Source organism: Odocoileus virginianus, chromosome 33 (genome assembly GCF_023699985.2).
Source record: "Odocoileus virginianus isolate 20LAN1187 ecotype Illinois chromosome 33, Ovbor_1.2, whole genome shotgun sequence".
Classification (NCBI taxonomy): Eukaryota; Metazoa; Chordata; class Mammalia; order Artiodactyla; family Cervidae; genus Odocoileus; species Odocoileus virginianus.
This window is the reverse complement of record NC_069706.1, coordinates 18,441,407-18,463,326: the sequence shown is the minus strand read 5'-3', so window position 1 is coordinate 18,463,326 and position 21,920 is coordinate 18,441,407. Positions and strand designations below refer to the sequence as shown.

At 36.2% G+C, this 21,920-nt stretch overlaps 1 protein-coding gene across 2 annotated transcripts in view; it reads right to left on the bottom strand.

The window, feature by feature from the left end:
* LOC110151697 (phospholipid-transporting ATPase ABCA3-like) overlaps positions 1-21,920 on the bottom strand; it is a 285,960-nt gene that overhangs the window by 170,780 nt on the left and 93,260 nt on the right. For both annotated transcript variants that reach the window (XM_070460996.1, XM_070460997.1), the window contains 2 exons: positions 14,517-14,698; positions 5,700-5,837 (listed from right to left, as the gene is read on the bottom strand). In XM_070460996.1, coding sequence (XP_070317097.1) covers positions 5,700-5,837; positions 14,517-14,698 — 320 coding nt within the window. The remainder of the gene's footprint in view (positions 1-5,699; positions 5,838-14,516; positions 14,699-21,920) is intronic.

Sequence of the window (21,920 nt, the reverse complement as noted above, 5' to 3'; positions counted from 1 at the left end):
ATCCTCTGTCATCCCCTTCTCCTGGCTTCAATCTTTCCAAGCATCAGGGTCTTTTCAGATGAATCAGTTCTTCGCATCAGGTGGCCAAAATATTGGAGTTTCAGCTTCACCATCAGTCCTTTCAAAGAATATTCTGGACTTATTTCTTTTAGGATGGACTGCTTGGATCTCCTTGCAGTCCAAGGGACTCTCAAGAGCCACCGCCTCCATGTGCTCCTAGTCCACTCTATGTAGTTGCACAGATGTATAGAATTCTCTGGCAACCATGTGTGTTGCACAGAAGCAACTTTGCTGAGTTATGGATATTTTGCTGGTTGTAGACTGAAGGAGAAAGACAAAGCAACGTAGGCTGCTGTGATGCTGACACCATCCTATCATTTCACATTAGTTTTTAATTGTGACATGTGTACCATATTAATATGTTAATAACAGAAAATATTGAGAATACACAAATATATGGGGACCTGTACTATCTTCTCATTTTCTATAAATATAAGACTGTTCTAAAAATAAAATATATTTAAAATCTATCTGTAATGGAAAAAAAAATCACCAACTTTCATGAGTGAGAAAAATCATATCTACTTGCTTCGACCTTTGCAGATTAGGATATCAAATACAGTGAGAGCAGGTAGGTAAAACTAAGATAACATCATTTCATTTATTGATAATAGGAAATTCAGTCTTCCCAGGACCATGGTGGAGGATAAAATTAAATTATCCAGGGAGTTAGGTAATGATAAAATAATAGAAACAGTAAGGTTAAATATTTTTTAGAGAAATATGTTCGAAGCCACATGGACAAAAACTGGTTATTTTTCAAAGACGAGTAGGTACAAGTGATGGTAGAGAGGGAGAAGCAGTCGGTAAAGGAAGAGAATGAACTCTTCAAAATATCTACTATGTCCCAAGCACTGTTTGGTTTTATATACCACATCTCACAATTAACCCATAAAGCAAACCTATATGGTAGCTACAATTCCCCACATTGCAAATGAAGAAAATTAAGCTCAGATATTTTTGAAATAAAAAATACGTGGAAGAGGTGGGAATCAAGCATACTTGTTTTAGAATTCATCTCTTAAACCCTTCCTGCTAACTTGAACAGATGCTGAGAATAATGGAGAGTAATGGAAAAGTAATACTACATTATAATTAAAGTGCATCGTATCTACACTTTCTCCTTAAGCCTTCATCTTGATATTTGTTTTAAATGTCATCTCTTTGCTGATAAATTTCAAATGCATATCAGGCTTTAAATTTGCCTAAACCCTAGACTTCTAAAACTGTTTGGTATCTCACCTGGATGTTTGTTTAAATGGTACTTCAAACTTATATCCAAAAGAGATCTGTTAATTTCCCCAAGCCTCCATTTTTAAATTAAAAAAAAAACTGTAATTCTTCTCCAGTCTTTTCCATATCAGTATATATCACCACTATCCACTCAATTGTTCAAGTCAGAAACCCAAATCAAATGAGTTTCCTCCTTTTCCCTCAACCTGCTGCACTCTTTACAGTTCTCATTACAGAAAACAGCCTTAAACTGTTCACTTCTCTCTCAAATTCGCTGATACCACCCTAATCCAAGCTGTTATGATTACAGAAACTTCCTTATTCATCTTCCTCTCAGTAATTCTCCACACCACAGTCAGAGAATATTTTCAAAGCATAAATCAGATTATGTTCTTATAGCAATCATACTCCTTTAGTGACTTTCAAATATTTTTCAAGTCCAAAGTTTATTGAACTTTACTGTGACCTAATGGTTCCTACCTGACCTGGCTTCTATCTCTTCAAACTTGTTTCAACCATTTCTTCTCTGTTTGCTTCTTCAAATACATGACAATGTTTTTCCACCTCAGAACTTGGATCGAATGTTCTGTTTTAATCTCTTATCTCTCATTTTTCAACTCCCTGATTTATCTACATCTTTCAGATTTCAACACAAAGATCACCTTCACAGAGAGGCTTTCCTTCACTATTCCATCAAAATTACTTCTCATTCTTGTTGTAGGTCCAAGTTATTATCCAATCATCTTGTTTCCCTCATGATGTAATACATTCTATAATACATAATATAATCATCTTTTTCGGAGTCTTACCATTATCCCTTCAGGCAGATTTCCAGTCAGACTTCACCATTTATTCAGTGGTGGCTTCATAGAAGGTAGCATTAGCACCTCAGCAAGCCTCATCATTACCACATCTAGTGGTTTCTCTTTCCAGGACCCAAGCAAGAAGTTTCCTGACATGTTTCTCTGTCACCCAGTACGAGGTTTTTCCAGTTGTCGGACATAGCCTATGGTACCTCAGCAAACTTCCTACCATTCTCGCAGCCACAGAACCACAGCCTTCAGTAAAGTAAGTTTGACCTCATCTTTGGTAGAGAGGAAGAAATGTTTCCAAGTTTGTTCTTCCAGTGAGTACTGCGTCCTGAGCCTTAGAGGTAGTGACTATTCTCTAATCTACTATGTTTATATTCTTTAAAGTTTGATTTATTCCTATCAGTATTTTTACCTGTTTTTATTACTAAGTTCTTTGCACTAAAATTTATGTATTACTGGGGAATAATTTTGTTTCCAAGCTCAACTTTGAATGATACACTGACACATAGGTTTCCACAGTTGTTATATTGATTTGTATTGCTAGAAATATAACCTTTTTCCATATCCTTGCTACAAATACTATTGTCAAATGTTTTTATTTTAGCCATTCAGATGAGAATATCAATCTTTTAATATGTTCTTTATTTCAGCATTCATAGTTCTTGTAAAATCTTTCTCTGCTAACTCCTATTTCTAGGTAATCTGTGTGTCTGCTTCCATGGTATGTTCCTATTCTTAGTTACTGGTCACTATCTTGCACCTCTTCACATGTCTAGTAATTCTTTATTTGTGCTATGCGTTTTGTATAAAATAACCAAGGAGGCTCCAGCCATCTTCCATCTGAAAGTAACCCCTTTTCTTGTTAAATAGGTAAGGGAAAGAGGTCATCAATTACATCTAACCTGGAATTCAGTGGAGTGAAAAGCCGATCGGAAGTTTAGAAAGATTTGAGCTATCTTACTCTCTATAAGAATGGTCCTCTTAAACTTCTGATGGAATATCTTACAGGTCTACATATCTTCAGTCCAGTAAGCCTAAAGGAGATTCCATTCTGTCCTTTATAGTTTTGAATATAGGTCTTTAGTTTTCTACTTGTTATAACTCTAAATATGCCAGGTGTCTGGGGTGGGGAGGTCAATTGTGTGTTTTCCTCCAGTGTGACTTTGGCTTCTGAGCTTCCCAGGTTTACAGATTTCATGCTGCCTTTTACAATCCCACTTAAAGCTCTCTACATCAGTTTAAATATCTCAAAGGGAAACTTGATCACATGGGACCACTTCTTGTTTCCAAGATGTCATGCCAGCCAACTATAACCACCAAAATGCTCAAGCGCCTCTTTATTTCAGTAGAGTTCTTATTTGGAGTAGAGGGTGCAGGGATTGATTCTCAGTCCCTAGTTAGAAAATAGCTACAAGAGAGAAAATGGCCAATATTTCTAAGGTCAGTTTAAATGGATTGCTTATTCTTCAGAATTGAAAATAATCTGGTCCTTATAGCTTCTGCAGTTGTCTGATAAATATAATTTATCTGGTTTCTTCTACTGTTTTCAGTTTGAGTGTCAGGCTACCAAGAACTTCCCCATCCTACTTGGAGGCAGGAGTACCCCAAACTGTTTGCTTACATTTCGTTTAAAAGGGAGATTTTATCTGAACATTTTGCAGCTATATTTCCAATACCAATCAGTTTCTACAACATAAAAGGTGCTAAGGAACTGCTTGTTGAACTTCTGAATAAATAAATAAATAGTACATAAAAAGTCCCTGGTTCTGCTAAGTACTCATAAGTCTGGATATGCAAGTCTGGGGGAAAGAGCTAGGAAAATATGAACTACTACACAAATTAGTGGAAGCTCTCAAGGACAATGTTGGTGAAAAAGTGAAAACAGAGATGAGAAAGGATATGGGTGATGAAATGGCTCATGTGGCTGTTAATATAACCCTATCTATATAAATAACAAAATTGTGATTTGAATGGACTTCCTGAGAAAACACAATGAAAATACAGTTTTACATCTACAGTGATGTGATAAAGACAGAATCATAATGCAATATGCTGGAGGCAGAGAAAACCATAATAGAATAAAAAGTCTTATCCTCTTCCTAACACCCACAAATGATTAGCAGAAATTTTGAAGAGATATATGAGTTTCCACAAATTGTGAGATTAGCAGTTCAAGTTAAGGTGAAGTATCTCCTTGAGTCCAAGAGAATGCCAGCAGACATACAGGTTACCTGAATGATACATGCATGAAGTATCACTGTGAGTCCCAAGGGAATGCCAGCAGACATACGGGTTACCTGAATGATACATACCTGCAGTTAATCCAGATAAACTGATATGTCTGAGAACATGTCCTTGCAGAACACTTCAAAAGAGGATAGTGTAAACAAATGGCCTAATATATAACTTGTAGAATAAGTAAAGCCAGAGCGGTGAACAGAAATTTGTATTTACATAACAAGTCTTCACAGTTCCAATGAAAAGTTAACTCCTATGATGGAAGACTTGTAGCAGACAGTCATTGTCTGTACAAAGACGAATTCTATTCAGAAGTAAATAGAGGAAAACATGGATTTTTATTTTATTTGCATAAATTTCATTTTGTCTCATTAAATAATAAGCCTGCTGACTATAACCTTTTTTTTTTCCATTTATTTTTATTAGTTGGAGGCTAATTACTTTACATCATTACAGTAGTTTTTGTCATACACTGAAATGAATTAGCCATGGATTTACATGTATTCCCCATCCCAGTTCCCCCTCCCACCTCCCTCTCCACCCGATCCCTCTGGCTCTTCCCAGTGCACCAGGCCCGAGCACTTGTCTCATGCACCCAACCTGGGCTGGTGATCTGTTTCATTTTGAAGAGATATATAGTTCCACAATTGTGAGATAGCAGTTCAAGTTAAGGTGAATATCCTCTTGGTCCAAGAGAATCCCAGACATACAGGTTACTGAATGATATCATGAGTATCATCTGTAGTCCAAGGGAATTGCCAGCAGACATACGGGTTACCTGAATGATACATACTGCAGTTAATCAGTAACTGATATCTGAGAACATGTCCTGCAGAACACTTCAAAAGAGAGTGTAAAAACATGGCCTCAATATATAACTTGTAGAATAAGTAAAGCCAGACGTGAACAAAATGGTATTTACATACAAGTCTTCAACAGTTCATGAAAAGTTATTATTTGCATAAATTTCACTTTGTCTCATTAAATAATAAGCCTGCTGACTATAACCTTTTATTAACATCATATGGGAGTAGGGTTATGGCCAGGGACAAACATTTGTTATTTTTATTGTTCAGTTGCTAAATTGTGTCTGACTCTGCAACCACATGGATTGCAGCATGCCAGGCTTCCCTCTCCTTCACTGTCTCCCAGAGTCTGCTCAAATTCATGCCCATTGAGTTGGTGATGCTATCTAAACATCTTATCCTCTGCCACCATCTGCTCCTTTTGCCTTCAATCCTTCCCAGCATCAGAGTTTTTTCCAATGAGTTAGCTCTTTGCCTCAGATAATTAATTTACTACGTGTTGTAAATTACTTTTCAATAGTACAGGGGAAAAGAAACCTGTAAATAATACCTTGTACAAATGTTGAATCCTGATACCAGCCGTCAAACCAACAGGTTCTTCTTCAAAATAAGCATTTTGAACTGTACTAACAACTTGCATATCTTCCTTTTTCCTAATGCTTGTAGGCCTTCCAAGCCAGTAGCCTTTCTAGGAAAAGAAGAAAAACAGAATCTATCATGTGACAGAAAAATAAATTTTTCCTAAACTTGAAAACATTTTGACTCATTTCATTTCAGTTTTGAGATGGGTTGCAGCAGATAACTTGAAAGGAAATTTGGAAGCAAATAGCCTATAATTTTAATTCCTAGAGAAGAACTACAAAATATGCTATTTAAAATGTCACTTTAATATGGTTCAGCAAAAAGCATTCTATCGTTCTGAGTCAGTCTCTTTATTTGGACATGTGACCTAAAGATCCTTAAAGATTGCTAAGACCCTTTCAATGAATTTGTGAGTTCAAAACTGCTTTCATAAAAGCACTTTAATATATGTATTCTTTTTCATATTCTGTTCCATTATGGTATACTCCTAGAGAATAACTCCTAGAATGTTTGGTTTTGAAGGCCAGTGGGGTTTACTTTCAGAAGTCTTAGGAAGCTAGGGGAAATAGACACTTCACTTTCAGAGGGCACACAAAAAAATCACATTCTCTAGGACCCAGAGAAGAAGCAGTAACTTGAAAGAAGCCTGGGTAATGCTGTTGGGTCTGCTAATCTTGGAGAGACCCCTGGAAAGGCATGAGGCCACTACAGCTCACCTTGTGGATACAGACACTGGTGGCAGCCATTTGGGAGAGCTTATTGTACCACAGGGACACTTGCTGGCAAGCACCATTTTGGAATTCTTTTTCTAGCTGATTAGCCTTAGGGCCCAGCAATGCCCTTGCCCAATAGACTGTAAGAATCAGCTAGGCAGCAGATGGTCTACCTCCAGACTTTCTGAGCTCACAGCACCAGCAGTATGTCTCTGCCCAACTCTAGGGGCCCAGGACCTGGCCCCACACATCAATGTGCAGGAATTACAAGCAGGACCCCCAGAACCATGCAGCTGGGCACTGTTGCACTCACAGGTGGGTAGGATCAGCCCCAGAATCCCTGGCTCTGCCCACCAGTGATCCTGCTCTAGCCTTGGGAATAGTCTTACAGGGCAGTGGGTGCATACTAACCGCAGGACAACCAAAGCCCCACAGCCTGTGGTCTGAGCCCAACTACCAGCAGGCCAGCACCTGCCCTAGGACTGGCTGGGCCCTGTGCCCAGTGACAGGTCAACAAAGCTTTGAGACATGCCAGATCCCACAGGCAGCTGTGTCAGGAGCCAGTCCCAGGCACCAACAGTCCAATAACAATTCTGGGATCCCTGGGTCCCACAGCCAAACCATAGGATCTAACTCTGCCTACCACTGAACCATCACTAGGTCTAGGGCCTGGTCTTACCCACCAGTGTGGGGGCAACAGCCCCAGGGTCTCCTGGACCCCAACTCCACTTATCAATGAACCAGTAACAGGCCCAGGGCTCCACAGGGTTCAGAATCCAGTCACCTCGTGACCTGGCCCCAGAAACTAGTGTTCAATAGCCCCTTACCCAAGGAAGGACCTGGCAACCAACCAGACCAAGGCTAACAAAGCCTGCCAGATTACCCATGGTAATTAGCCCACCACAACAGAAGGACCCACATAGCCTAAATAGGGGGCACACCTAGAACATACAGCGCTGGTAATGAAAGGTGAGTGTGCTGCTGGGATGCATTAGACTTCCCCTTCAAGGCCACTTCTCCAATGTTGAGAAATGTAACTAATATATCAAGTACACAGACATAAAAACAGCAAGTTAGGGGAAATTATGTGACAGAGGAATATGTTCCAAATGAAGAAACAATATAAAAACCCAGAAGAACTAGGTGAAGGGGCAATAGACAATCTACTTGAGAAAAATTTTAGAGTAATGACCATAAAGATCATCAAAAAACTAAAGAGAAGAATAGATGCACACAGAGAGAGAAGTTAGAAACTTTCAACAAAGAATTAGAAAATATAAAGAGCTAACAAACAGAGAGGAAGAACACAATAACTGAAATGAAAAATACACTAGAAAGAATCAACAGTAGAGTAAATAATATGGAGAAAAAGATCAATCAGCTGAGTATCAATAAGACAGAGTATCAGAAATCATTGATGCTTAACAAAAGAAAAGAATGAAAGGCAATGCAGACAGTTAATGACGCTTCTGAGATGATATCAAGCATACCAGTATTCACATTATAGGGTTCCCTGAAGGAGAAGAGAGAGAGAAAGGGTATAAACATATCTGGAGACATAATAGCTAAAAAAATTCCCTAACCTGGGAAAAGAAACAGTTATCCAAAACCAGTAAGTGCAGAGAATCTCATATAGGATGAATTCAAAGAGGAACACACAAAAACACATTGTAATTAAAATGACAAAATTAAAGGTAGAGAGTATTAAAAGCAGCATAGGAAAAGCAATGCATAACACTTAAGAAAACTCCCATAAGATTATCCACAATAAGCAGATAAGAGATACAGAAAATAATTAGATGTAAAATATAATATCAGAAACAGTAATCATGAGGGGAGCAGAGTACAATGCAGGATTTTTAAAATGCATTCGAAATTAAGAGATCAGTAATTACGTGTGTGTGTGTGTGTGTGTGTGTGTGTGTGTGTGTGTGTGAAAGTGAAAGTTATTAGCTCAGTCTTGTCCAACTCTTTGTGACCCTATCAGGTCCTCTGTCCATGGAATTATATATAGTGATAGTGAAGTCTCAGTCATGTCCAACTCTTTGCAACCCCGTGGACTGTAGCCTACCAGGCTCTTCCATCCGAATTATATATATATATATATATATATATATATATATATGATATATATCATACATTTACATAAATATATATATGTAGATGGTAACCTCGGAGAAGGCAATGGCAACCCACTCCAGTACTCTTGCCTGGAAAATCCCATGGAAGGGGGAGCCTACCAGGCTCTTCATGTTGCGAAGAGTCGGACATGACTGAGCGACTTCGCTTTCACTTTTCACTTTCATGCACTGGAGAAGGAAATGGCAACCCACTCCAGTGTTCTTGCCTGGAGAATCCCAGGGATGGCGGAGCCTGGTGGGCTGCCGTCTATGGGGTCGCACAGAGTCGGACACGACTGAAGTGACTTAGCAGCAGCAGCAGCAGATAGTAACCTCATGGTAACCATGAACCAAAAATCTATCATAGAAGAAGAAAGGAAAAAAAAGAAGAAAGAACTTCAAAAACAAACCCAAAACATTAACAAAATAGCAATAAGAACACACATATCAATAATTACCTTAAGTGTAAATAGACTAGATGCTCTAACCAAAAGACACAGAGTGGCTGAATGGTAACACAAACATGGAACAAGACCTGTATATCTTCTTACAAGACTCGCTTCGGATGTAGACACACACATAGGCTGAAAGCGAAGGAATAGAAAAAAGGTGCTCCATGCAAAAAGGTATCAAAAGAAAGCCAGAGTAGTGACATTTTATCACACAAGACAGTCTCTGTAATAAAAAGTGTTATGAGACAAAGAAGCATACTACATACTGATCAAGGAATCGATTGAAGAAGATATAATAATTTTAAACGTCTATGCACCCAACCTTGCTGAAGCTGAAGCTCCAATACTTTGGCCACCTGATGCAAAGAGCCAACTCATTAGAAAAGACCCTGATGCTGAAAAATGTTGAAGGCAAAAGGAGAAGGTTAGATGGCATCACCGACTCAATGGACATGAATTTGAGCAAAGTAGTGTGCTGCAGTGCGTGGGGTCACAAAGAGTCAGATACGACTTAGCAATTGAACAACATTACCTCTATCTAATTGATGGTTTTAGCCACCACCTCCTCAATTTCCCATCCTGTCAGACCCTGAAGCTAACCATACATTAAAAAGATCATACACAATGATCAAGTGAGATTTATCCTAGGGACATAGGTATGGTTCTATTTCCACATATCAATCGATATGATACACTCCATTAACAAACTGAAAAAGAAAAAACATATAATCTCAATAAATGGAGAAAATATTTTGACAAAATTAGAATTCCATTTATGATATAAAAAAAGTCTCTAGAAAATGGGTATAGAGGCAACATATCTCAACAATAATCCAGGCCATATATAAAAAGCTGACATCATACTTAACAATGAAAAGCTGAAAGCAGGAACAAGACAAGGATTCCACTATAACCACTTTTATTCTATGTAGTGTTGAAAGTCCTAGCCACAGCAATCAGAGAATAAAAAGAAATGAAAAGAATCCAAGTTGAAAAGAAAGAAAACTCACTATTTTCAGATTACATACTATACATAGAAAATCCTAAAGTTGCTATCAGAAAGCTACTAAGGCTCATTAATAAATTATGTAAAGTTGCTTGGTACAAAATTAACATATAGAAACCTGTTGAAATCAATACTCAGAAAAGTAAATTAAGAAAATCAACACATTTACAGCTGCATCAAAGACAATAAAGTACCTGGGAATAAACCTATGTAAGGAGGTAAAAGATTTATCCTAATAAAACTATAATATACCATTAAAAAATTAAAAACAACACAAATAAATGGAAAGATATCCTTTGTTCATGAGTTAGAAGAATTGATATTTTTAAAATGACTCCCCAGGGCAATGTACAGATCCAATGGAATCTCTATTAAAATACCAATGACATTTTTCACAGAACTAGAAAAATAAATTTCAAATCTGTATAGAAACACAAAAACCCCAAAGAGCCAATACAGTTTGAGAAAGAACAGAGCTAGAACTATCACATTCCCTCACTTTAGACTATGCCATGACACTACAGTTATCAAGACAGTATAGTACTGGCACAAAAACAGCCATATAAATCAATCAAACAGAATAGAGAGCCTAGAAATAAACCCACACAGTTATGGTCAATTAGTCTATGACAAATGAGGTTAAGACTGTACTAGAGAGAAGTCTCTTCAATAAATGGTACTGGGAAAACTGGAGAGCTATATGTAGAATACATGAGATTAGAATGCTTTTTAACACTATATACAAAAAGAAACTCAAAATGGATTAAATACCTAAATATAAGACTGGAAACCATAAAACTCCTAGTAGAAAATATAGGAAGAACACTGACATAAATGATAACAATATTTTTTGGATCTCTTTCCCAAGCCAGAAGAAACAAAAGCAACAGTAAACAAGTGGGACACAATCACTTAAAAATTTTTGTAGAGCAAAGGAAACTATCAACAAAGCAAAAAGACGACCCACTGAATGGGAGAAAATACTTGCAAATGATGTAACTAATAAAGGGTTAATATCCCCCCCCCCAAAAAAAAAGCCAGGTCATATTACTCAACATCAGAAAAACAAGTAGCCCAAATAAAAAATGGTAGAAGAACTGGATACAGTTTTTCATAGAAGACATACAGATGGCCAACAGGCACATGAAGAGATGTTCAATATTGTTAATCATCAGGGAAATGCAAATCAGAACCACAATGAGGTACCACCTTACATCTGTCAGAATCAGTTCAGTTCAGTTCAGTTCAGTCGTGTCTGACTCTTTGCAACCAGAATAGCTATCATCAAAAAGAACACAAATAGCAAATGTTGGTAAGGATGTGGAAAAAAGGGAACCCTCCTATTCTGTTGGTAGGAAGGTAACTTGGTGCAGCAACTATGGAAAACACTATAAAGGTTTCTCCCAAAACTAAAAATACAACTAACTACAACCCAGCATTCCACTCCTGGGTATATATCCCCACAAAAGAAAAGCACTAATTTGAAAATATATATGCACTCCCCGCCAATGTTCATAACAGCATAATTTGCAAATACCAAGATATGGAAATAACCTAAGTATTCATCAACATGATGGATAAGGTATAGATAGTGAAGTGAAAGTTGCTTAGTCATGTCCGTGACCCCAGGGACTGTCCATGGAATCCTCCAGGCCAGAATACTGGAGTGGGTAGCCTTTCCCTTCTCCAGGGGATCTTCCCAACCCAGGGATTGAACCCAGATCTCCCACATTGCAGGCGGATTCTTTACCAGCTGAGCAACAAGGGAAGCCCAGGAACACTGGAGTGGGTAGCCTATCCCTTCTCCAGTGGATCTTCCCAACTCAGGAATCGAACTGGGGTCTCCTGCATTTCAGGCAGATTCTTTACCAACTGAGCTATCAGAGAAGTCCTAAAGTATAAAGTATTCCTATATATACACATATAGATGAATATGAAAATTTGTCATTTGTATCAACACTAATGGACTTGGAGGACACTATGTTAAGTGAAACAAGTCAGAAAGAGAAATATAAACACTGTATGATATCACTTATACGTGGACTATAAAAAATACAACAAACTAGTGAATATAACATAAAAGAAGCAGACTCACAAATATAGAGAACAAGCTAGTGGTTACTAGTGGGTAGAGGGAAGTGGAAAGGGGCAATATAGCGGTAGGGGAATAAATGGTACACACCTTTAGGTTATAAAACAATCTTCAAGATACATTGTGTAGCATAGGGAATAAGACCAATATTCTATAACTATAAATGGAGCATAACTTCTAAAACTGTGAATCACTATGTTGTATATCTGAAATTTATATAATATTATACATTAATTATAACTCCATAAAAAGTAAAACAAATAAAAAGTAAAATACATTATTTCCCTTTTTACACTGTTGATATTTTTATTGATGGTGTAAAAACAATATTGAGAAAAACTGTGAAAACAGTAGCATAAAACTGTACTAAATGCAGTTTTTCACAACTAGACAAACACAGTAAAAACAATTGTTTAATTTAATTGCATCATTAAGGAAGGAGTAAAAGTAACTTTCTAAGTCTTACTCCTTGAATATGAATTTTTATTATTCTGTGTAATGAAAGGAGAAATATGCACAATGCATTTCTATAGCAGATCAAAATATAATGGGAGCCCTAAATTATTTCTCATTGTGTTGTGGGGTCAACTAACTACTTTTTAAAATAGAAAGGCACTTCTACCTGAGAGGATGATAGACATGAAAATTATAGTTAATCAAGACTTGGCTATCTAATAGACATTTTTCTTAAAAATTAATAAAGCTGTGCTTCATTTCAAGAAAAAGAACTGACAATATTTGTCACCAATGAAAAAAATTGAGGTTTCTGCTGAGAAGTAAAATTTTTAAAAATTTTTATCCACTATTGTGTAACATATTTCCAATTTTGGCAAAATACCTTGATGACATCATATTCATATTAATAAAGGTGAACCTTTGATGATGTAATTAAGAAATGTGTCATCACTTAGAAGATATTTATTAGTGAATGAATCTTTTCCAAATAATCAAGATAAGTTATGACAAATTTATGCTTGGTTAAATATTTATTCAACTTGCAAGATATACTGATGGATATTATTTTAACAGATTAAGAAGTGTTCAGTAATATGTTTTCAGATTTCAAACTTTAATCAATAGCTAGTAAATGATCATCAGTTAAGTTTTAGTGAACAACCATACATAAACTTAAGGCTTCCAAAATATGCCACCTTTCAAAAACTACATGCCTATGTAAGGCTGCATTTTTTTTCAAATATTTTAAACAAAACAATAATGCAACAGATTGAATTCAGAGTCAGATACTCACTATCCAATGAGAATCCAGTTATCTTCAATTAAGCAAACATGAAAAATACTTGAAAAATATAAAACATGACACTATTCTCACTAATTTTTTTAAATTTTGAAAATAGTTTTTTCTACCAAAATGTTACATAGTTCAATATGTAATGGGTTTATTGGTGATATATTTAAATAAGTTGATAAATATTTTCTAAATTCTTCAGTTTTAATTTCCAAACATGATAAATACTAATAGATATAATTGAACCTGAAGTTCCTTGGGGAGCTCAACAATTTTTAAAAGTGCAGATACATGAAGCAGGGCATTCAAAGCTGGTGCTCTGGGGCAACCCAGAGGGACAGGGTGAGGAGGGAGGTGGGAGTGAGGTTCAGGATGGGAGAACACATGTGTACCCGTAGCTGATTCATGTTGATATGGCAAAAACCAACACAATATTGTAATTATCCTCCAATTGAATAAATTAATTAATTTTAAAAAAGAAAAAAATGCAGAGGTGTTCTGAGAATCATTTGCTTTAAACCACAGACTGATAAAGAAGAGGATTGAAGATGGAGGACAGATAGAAATGTTCCCCATTTTTCTATGGCTTTCAGTTCAGTTCAGTTTAGTCACTCAGTCGTGTATGACTTTTTGCGACCCCATGGACTGAAGTACGCCAGGCTTCCTGTCCATCACCAACTCCCGGAGTTTACTCGAACAACTGTCCATTGAGTCGGTGATACCGTCCAATCATCTCATCCTCTGCCATCCCCTTCTCCTCCTGCCTTCAATCATTCCCAACATCAGAGTCTTTTCAAATGAGTCAGTTCTTTGCATCAGTGGCTATGGCTTTAATTCTAAGTAATTTGGACTAATAGTAGAAAAAAAGCATATAATGGTAACCAGATATCTGACATAATTTATAATCTCCTCACTAAGGTCTTAAGGACCTTGCCACACATTCCTTCAGATACAGATTTTTAATAGAAAACCATTTAATTCTATTATACATGTTACAAAGTTAACTCATAATGGTTTTAGTTGAGAAGGAATTAAAGCTGTATTAGTATCATAAGACTGTGTGGAGGGTGTTAAAATTAAATAATTTTCACTCTTCAACAAACTCAGTATATAAGAACTGGAGTTTCTCTCAATAACAGAAATAATTAGAACTTACTTGCATAAAGAAATACCATGGCTTGGGCACACCATACTTTCCTGGAAAGACAGCATCTATATACCAGGTCAGAAGGCCATATAAGAAGGCATCAAATAAAAGCATTCCCATAATTTGAGCAAGAGTGAGTTCATCATCTGGACTCACTTGTGACAAGAAGTTATTCCACTTAGCACCGTCCTCTGAAATATAATAGGATATAGTTACTTCAGGTGCCCAAATGTGATTAAAACAAAATTACCTATCAGCTTTATAATTAAACAGAGAAGAAAAGTGCACTGATATTCTCTAGCTATAGATACTACTTACTGCTTTCTGATACTTTAAATTTTAGGTTGCTCAAAGAGATAATGAAGTAATAGTGAAAGGGGTCTCTGCCGAGAGCCAGACATGTTGATTAAAATGTTAGTAGGTGACTGAAACAAAAATAAGCAACCATAAATAAGTCTTCGTAAAATAAGACTCAAAGCAATAAGCAGACCTATTGCTTGAGATGGTGGTCCTATCTCTCCATTCTCTCTCATGCTGATTTCCATCAAAATAACCAGCAGGGTATATAAAATTGGAAAGGTATTCATCAATATAAAAAAATAAGGTTCAGCTTCCAGTTTCTGGTTTGGAAAAAGAACTTAAAATTCACCACTCCATCCTAACAAGTAGGAAGCTGAACTGAAAAGTCTATAACTCTTCTTAGATCAATCAGATAAGTGAGGTCACAGGGCAACACACTGTCCCTAAAACTGGAGAGGCAGATAGGCAAATACAGAGAATATAATTTAATGGAGTAGAAACTCTAAACAGAATCTCTAAAAGATCCAGTTAACAAATTGCTGGGGACTTTCTAGGACAAGTCTAAAGAATTAAAAAGTCCAGGGGTGTTCAAGTCATAAGGAACTTGTGAATTCATGTTTTTGTCAATTTACCTCCAAGATCCTTATCAGTTTCTCACAGCAAATATAGGAGAAAACTCCCCTCATGCTTCCAGGAATCACGGAAGAAGGGAAGAAGGAACCATTTTGAAATGTGCCAGAGCATTCTATTCTTAATTAGGCCTGATTCATGAGAAAGTATTTTACCAGAGCATAACCGACATAGGGGAAGGAAAAGTCCAACCTGCTCTATTCATATTGTCTCTTCTAGAGAGGAAAAATCCAAGAAGCACTGATGATTTCATAGATCAGCAACATAAGCTTATCGAAAGACTATAGCCCAATCATAGTACTACGGAATCCTTTCTCTCCCCACTACACTTTACCTCTATGTCACTAATGTCCTATTTACTATATTTCTTTTTCCCTAGACCCTCATGTACACATTTTAACAAAAATTTACACAGCATACTAAAGGGAAAAAAACACCGTTTGAAGCAACTAAAGCAGCATCAGAATCAGACTCTGATATGCAAAATGTTGGAAATATTAAACCAGGTCTATTATAGCATTGAAACATGTATATTATCATATGTGAAACAGATCGCCAGTCCAGGTTCAATGCATGAGACAGGGTGCTCAGGGCTGATGCACTGGGATGACCCTGGGGGATGGGATGAGGAGGGAGTTGGGAGGGGGGTCCAGGATGGGGAACACATGTACACCCATGGCTGATTCATGTCAATGTATGGCAAAAACCACTACAATATTGTAAAGTAATTAGCCTCTGATTAAAATTAATCAATAAATAAACAAACCAGGACTATTTAAAATCATGATTAACATGATAAGGCCTTGAATGGAAAAAGTACACAGCATGTAAGGATAGACTGATAATGTAGAGAGATGGATAAGAAAGAATCAAAAAGAAATGCTAAGTCCTTGGCATGGCTGTGGTGGGGAAAACGATGGGCAGGAAGGAGGGAGAAAAGCCTGAGAACCCACAGCTAGCTAAAGCCTCTGGAGTAATGGGACAAAGTGCCACTTGAGAAGTGCTGAGAAGCAATGAGCTGAAGGAGAAACTTCATTTCTCAACAATGCTTATAAAGATCTGCAAGTTTGGATTTGGTAGTCAGACAACAGAAAGCATCAACTTGTTTATGAGACTTGTATCAAGTATGTCTGAACTAACAAAGCTGTTTCAGCTTTTGCTCCAATAAATCCTTTCAGTAGCAGCAGCTTTTAAAGAAGATGAAGAGAGCAAACCAGAGGAAATGCCTCCTAAAAATAAAGATGCGGGGAAATATTAGACAAACACTAACATCAGCAGGACCAGACTCCTTCAGTAAAGGAAAACATGGGTTTTCTGACAACCAGGAGCTACGGGAGGGAAATATAAAATCTCATCTTGGAAAAGTCCATGACTAAGACCTGTTAAATAAATGATTATGAAATCAAGGTATGATGCAGATGTAATTTAAAATGAGCAGTTTCCTTTAAAAAAAATAAAATTGTATTTAACCATCTTTGGAGCCACTTTAAAAAAAAAAAACACTATCACATGAGAGCTTGAAATTAGAAGTAATTTGTACACAGATTTCAATACATTTGCTAATTTTTTAAGTTTCATACTATTAATTTCTAAAGATTGCAGATAATAAAGAAATTAGAACCTTTTAAAGAATTGCCCCTTTTTAGATATAACTGATTAGACTAGCTCACTAAACCAGAGCAAAAAGTTACTATTTAAACAGCAAGCAATTACTCTTTACCTTAACTCTCTCAGGTTACCTAGAGCAGTCTAGCTCCCAGGAACTGCCTTATAGAAAAGGAGTATTGTATTAAGAGGAAAATGCTACTAGACCATGGACTAAAAGTAAATTTACATAAAAATAACTACAGCATTTTTTCCTTATGGGCATTTGTTTTGTTTCAAGTCATCATCAAGTAGGTTAGCAATGACAGCATTGCTATCAGTGAAGACAGCTGTTTAGCTCTTTAAAAAATATATTTTAAGACTTTCCTGGCTGTCCAGTAGTTAAGAATCTGCCATACTATGCAGGGTACACTGGTTTTGCGGGGTGTGGAGGGAAGGACCTGAGCCCACTTGCCACAGTTGTTGAAGCCTCCATGCTCTAGAGCCTGTGCTCTGCAACTAGAGAAGGCCCATGCTCCACAAAGAGACAGTAGAGAAAAAATAAAATAACAAAAATATATTTTACAATTTTATGTAAACTATTGAGTATTTTAAATAGTACACTTCAACTTAATGGATCATGTCTACTTTCATGGAGAAGGCAATGGTACCCCACTCCAGTACTCTTGCCTGGAAAATCCCATGGATGGAGGAGCCTGGTGGGCTACAGTCCATGGGGTAGCGAAGAGTTGGACACGACTGAGGGGCTTCACTTTTCACTTTCATGCACTGGAGAAGGAAGTAGAAACCCACTCCAGTATTCTTGCCTGGAGAATCCCAGGGACAGAGGAGCCTGGTAGGCTGCTGTCTATGGGATCGCACAGAGTTGGACACGACTGATGTGACTTAGCAGCAGCAGCTACTTTCATTAATCTTCAAAGAACAATCCTTCGCTATCAAAGTAAATCAGTATTTTGAATGTGCCTCTTTTTATGCCGTTATTAGAGCTTGAAGCAAACAACAGGAAGCTGTTTATTTTAAAATACAAACTACAACCCCAAATTTTAATATGTATGTTGTTTAATATTTGGCTGCTTTTAATTTTTAACTGTATAAACACCAAATAATTACATTGCATAAAAATGGAAAGTAAAAAGATGCACTTTCTATAACATTGTCAAAGCATTTGTAAAAGCATTTACTAACGTGAAATCCAATTTGAACTGATCTTAATACAGGATTTCTTATTATAACACTATAATATTGTATCTTAAATGTATACATTGAACAACAGCCTCTGAAAACAATGGCCTTTCAGAACACTTCCTACATTTTCCATAGAAGGAAAGTAAGTCCAACTTTAAATATTTTACTGAATCTGACCACATATACTTTGTTAGATCTGTGTGCCATATGGTGGTTTGAAGTTGTTTGTTTTTGTATTTTTGAGTTATATGTAAACATTTTAATGTGCTGGTTAAATTTATAGTCAAATACAAGAGAAACATGCTATATGCTGTTTCTTCATTTATACTAACAATTTCCTTGAAAACTCCTACAGTGTTTAATTTGGAGGCAGTTTTAGACTATTCTATTGGTGAAAACTACTTGCTGAGCCCTTTTAATAGGTAATTATGTCAGAGAAGCAGACTCAGTATATTGTATTATATGCTCTTATATATAATTATCCTAAATAACTCAAAGTAAAACAATGAAATATATACAAAACTATTAGTTCCTACTTACATGATTTAATTATATCAGGATACATAAACTGAACTTGAACTTATTTTACTGTAGACACACTATCCATTTTAGTCCATTTTACTGTTTATGTTAAAATAACATTACTTTCCTAAATATTATTTTCTTGACCATGGTGCACTGTTGGTGGGAGTACAAACTGGTACAGCCACTATGAATAATAGCATAAAGTTTCTCAAAAATTTAAAACATATGTTCCAGCGATCCAACTAAGTATACACACACACACACACACACACACACACACACACACACATATATATATATATATACAGAAAAAGAAAACAGGACTTTTTAAGAGGTATCTGCACTCCTATGTTCACTGTAGCGTTTTTCAAAATAGCCAAGACATAAAAACTATCTAAGTATCTATCAATAGACAAGCAAAGAAAATGTGGTATATATATTCACAATGAAATATTATTCAGCCACAAAGGTAAAGAAATCTTGCCATTTGCAACAACATGGATAAATCTGAAGGATACACTATATTAAGTGAAATAAGTCAGACACAGAAAGAGAAATATTGTGTGATCTCACTTGCATGTTAACAGTGTTTGCCAAGGGCTGTGCTTTGGGGGAAATGGAAAGATGCTTGTCAAAGGATTCAAGCTTCCAGCTATAAGATGACTAAGTTCTGTGTAGCTAATGTACAGTATAGTGAATATAGTTAATAATTTAAATATGCTTGAAATTTGCTGAGAAGGTAGTTCTTTTTTTCCTAATGTAATTATTTTAAAATTTAAATTAATTAATTTATTTTAATTGGAGGCTAATTATTTTACAATACTGTGGTGGTTTTCGCTCTAAGTGTTCTTAACACACATACAATAAGTAACTATGGTAGCTCAGCTGGTAGATATTCCGCCTACAATGCAGGAGACCCCAGTTCAATTCTTGGGTCAGGAAGTTCCCCTGGAGAAGGGATAGGCTACTCACTCCAGTATTCATGGGCTTCCCTGGTAGCTCAGATGGTAAAGAATCCGCCTGCATTGTGGGAGACCTGGGTTCGATCCGTGGGTTGGGAAGATTCCCTGGAGGAGGGCATGGCAACCCACTCCAGTATTCTTGCCTGGAGAATCCCCATGGACAGAGGAGCCTGGTGGGCTACTGTCCATGGGATCGCAAAGAGTTGGACAAAACTGAGTGACTAAGCATAGCACAACACATGGTGTTGTATGTGTTAATTAGCTTTAATATGATGATTATTTCATGTATGGATATAAAATCATCAAGTTGTACTGTCGCACACTTTCAAAATATATATTTTTGTGACTCATACTTCTACAAAACAAAAAACAGAATTTTAAAAGTGGCATGTTTATTCTAACTGATGTAGAAAGAGTATTTGATAATATCCAACAATTCAATTTCAACATTGAAAAGTTTAAAATCTCAACAAAATTGTAAAAAAAAAAGGGGGGGGCCAATTTTTTAATAAAAAAAAATCCCCTATAAAATATCATCTATTAAAAAAAAAACCCACAACTAAAAATCACACTCAGTGGTGAAGGATAGAAGGTTTTCCTTAGTGATCAAGAACAAAATAAGCATGTCCACTCTCCCACTTCTATTCAATACCGTGTAAAATCCCCTATAAAAGACCATCTATTAAAAAACCCCACAACTAAAAATCACACTCAGTGGTGAAGGATAGAAAGTTTTCCTTAGTGATCAAAAACAAAATAAGCAAGTCCACTCTCCCACTTCCATTCAACACTGTGTTTGATGTTATATTCATGAAAATTAGGCAAGATAAAGAAATAAAAGGCAACCAAATCGGATAGGAAGAAGAAAAACTATCTTTACTCAAAGATTTTATGTACAGAAAATTCAAAAGATCCTATGAAAAAAAGAAATGTTAGAGCTAATAAGCATTCAACAAAGTTTCAGGATACAAATCCAACATACAATAATCAGTGGTATATCTACAAATCAGTAATAAATAATCAAAAAGGAAATGAAGAAAACCAAGGAATACCTCCAAAAACCAAAAAGCACTCCAAAATCAGACAAGACACTGATGCTGATGCTGGGGAAATATATATACATATATATATATGTATATATACATACAGGCATATATATCCGCCTGCAATGCAGGAGACCCCAGTTCGATCCCTGGATTGGGAAGATCCCTCGGAGAAGGCAAAGGCTACCCACTCCAGTATTCTGGCCTGGAGAATTCTATGGATTGTATAGTCCATGGGGTTGCAAAGCATGGAACACGACTGAGCAACTTACACTTTCACTATTGCATTGAACCTACAGACACTTTTAGGTATTAACAAACTACTCTTCCGATACCTAAACACAGGATGTTTTCCTACTTACCTATGTCCTCTTTAATGTCTTTCAGCAATGTTTTGTAACTGTCAATGTACCTGTTGCACTTCTTGTTTGAATATATTCATAAGCATCTTATTCTTTTAATTCTAATGTAAATGGGATGGTTTTCTTCATTTCCTTTTTGATTGTTTATTACCGATTTGTAGATATACCACTGATTATTGTATGTTGGCTTTGTATCCTGAAACTTTGTTGAATCTGTTTATTGGCTCTAACATTTTTGAAATATCAATAGCACTGCTTGCAGAAATAAAAAAGCTAAACTGTAAAATTTACATAGAATTGCAAAGGACCTTGCATAGCCAAAACAGTCTTGATAAAGAACTGGATTAGAAGAAGTATACTTCTCAATTTCAAAACTGCCAAATTGTGTGGTACTAGCAAAGGATATATAGAAGAATACAATACAATTGTGAGTAATGGTGAATTTATTTTTGACAAGAATTCTATGACAAATTGGGAACGAAGTCTCTTTTCCATTAGTACTGTTGAGATAACTGGATATTCACATGCAAGTTGAACTCAAATTGCAATAAAAGTCACTTAGATTGAAAAACTCAATCTAATAGCTAAAACTATTTTTAAAAACTGTTACAAAAGATACAGGAGCAGATACTCATTACTTTCAATTTGGCAAACAGACAATACCAAAGCATAAACAATGAAAGAAGAGATAAATTGAATGTGATCAAAAATATAAAACGGTGTCTATAAAAAAGTACTATCAAGAAAGTGAAAATACAACCTACAAAATAGATGAAAATATCATATATATAATAAAGGGCT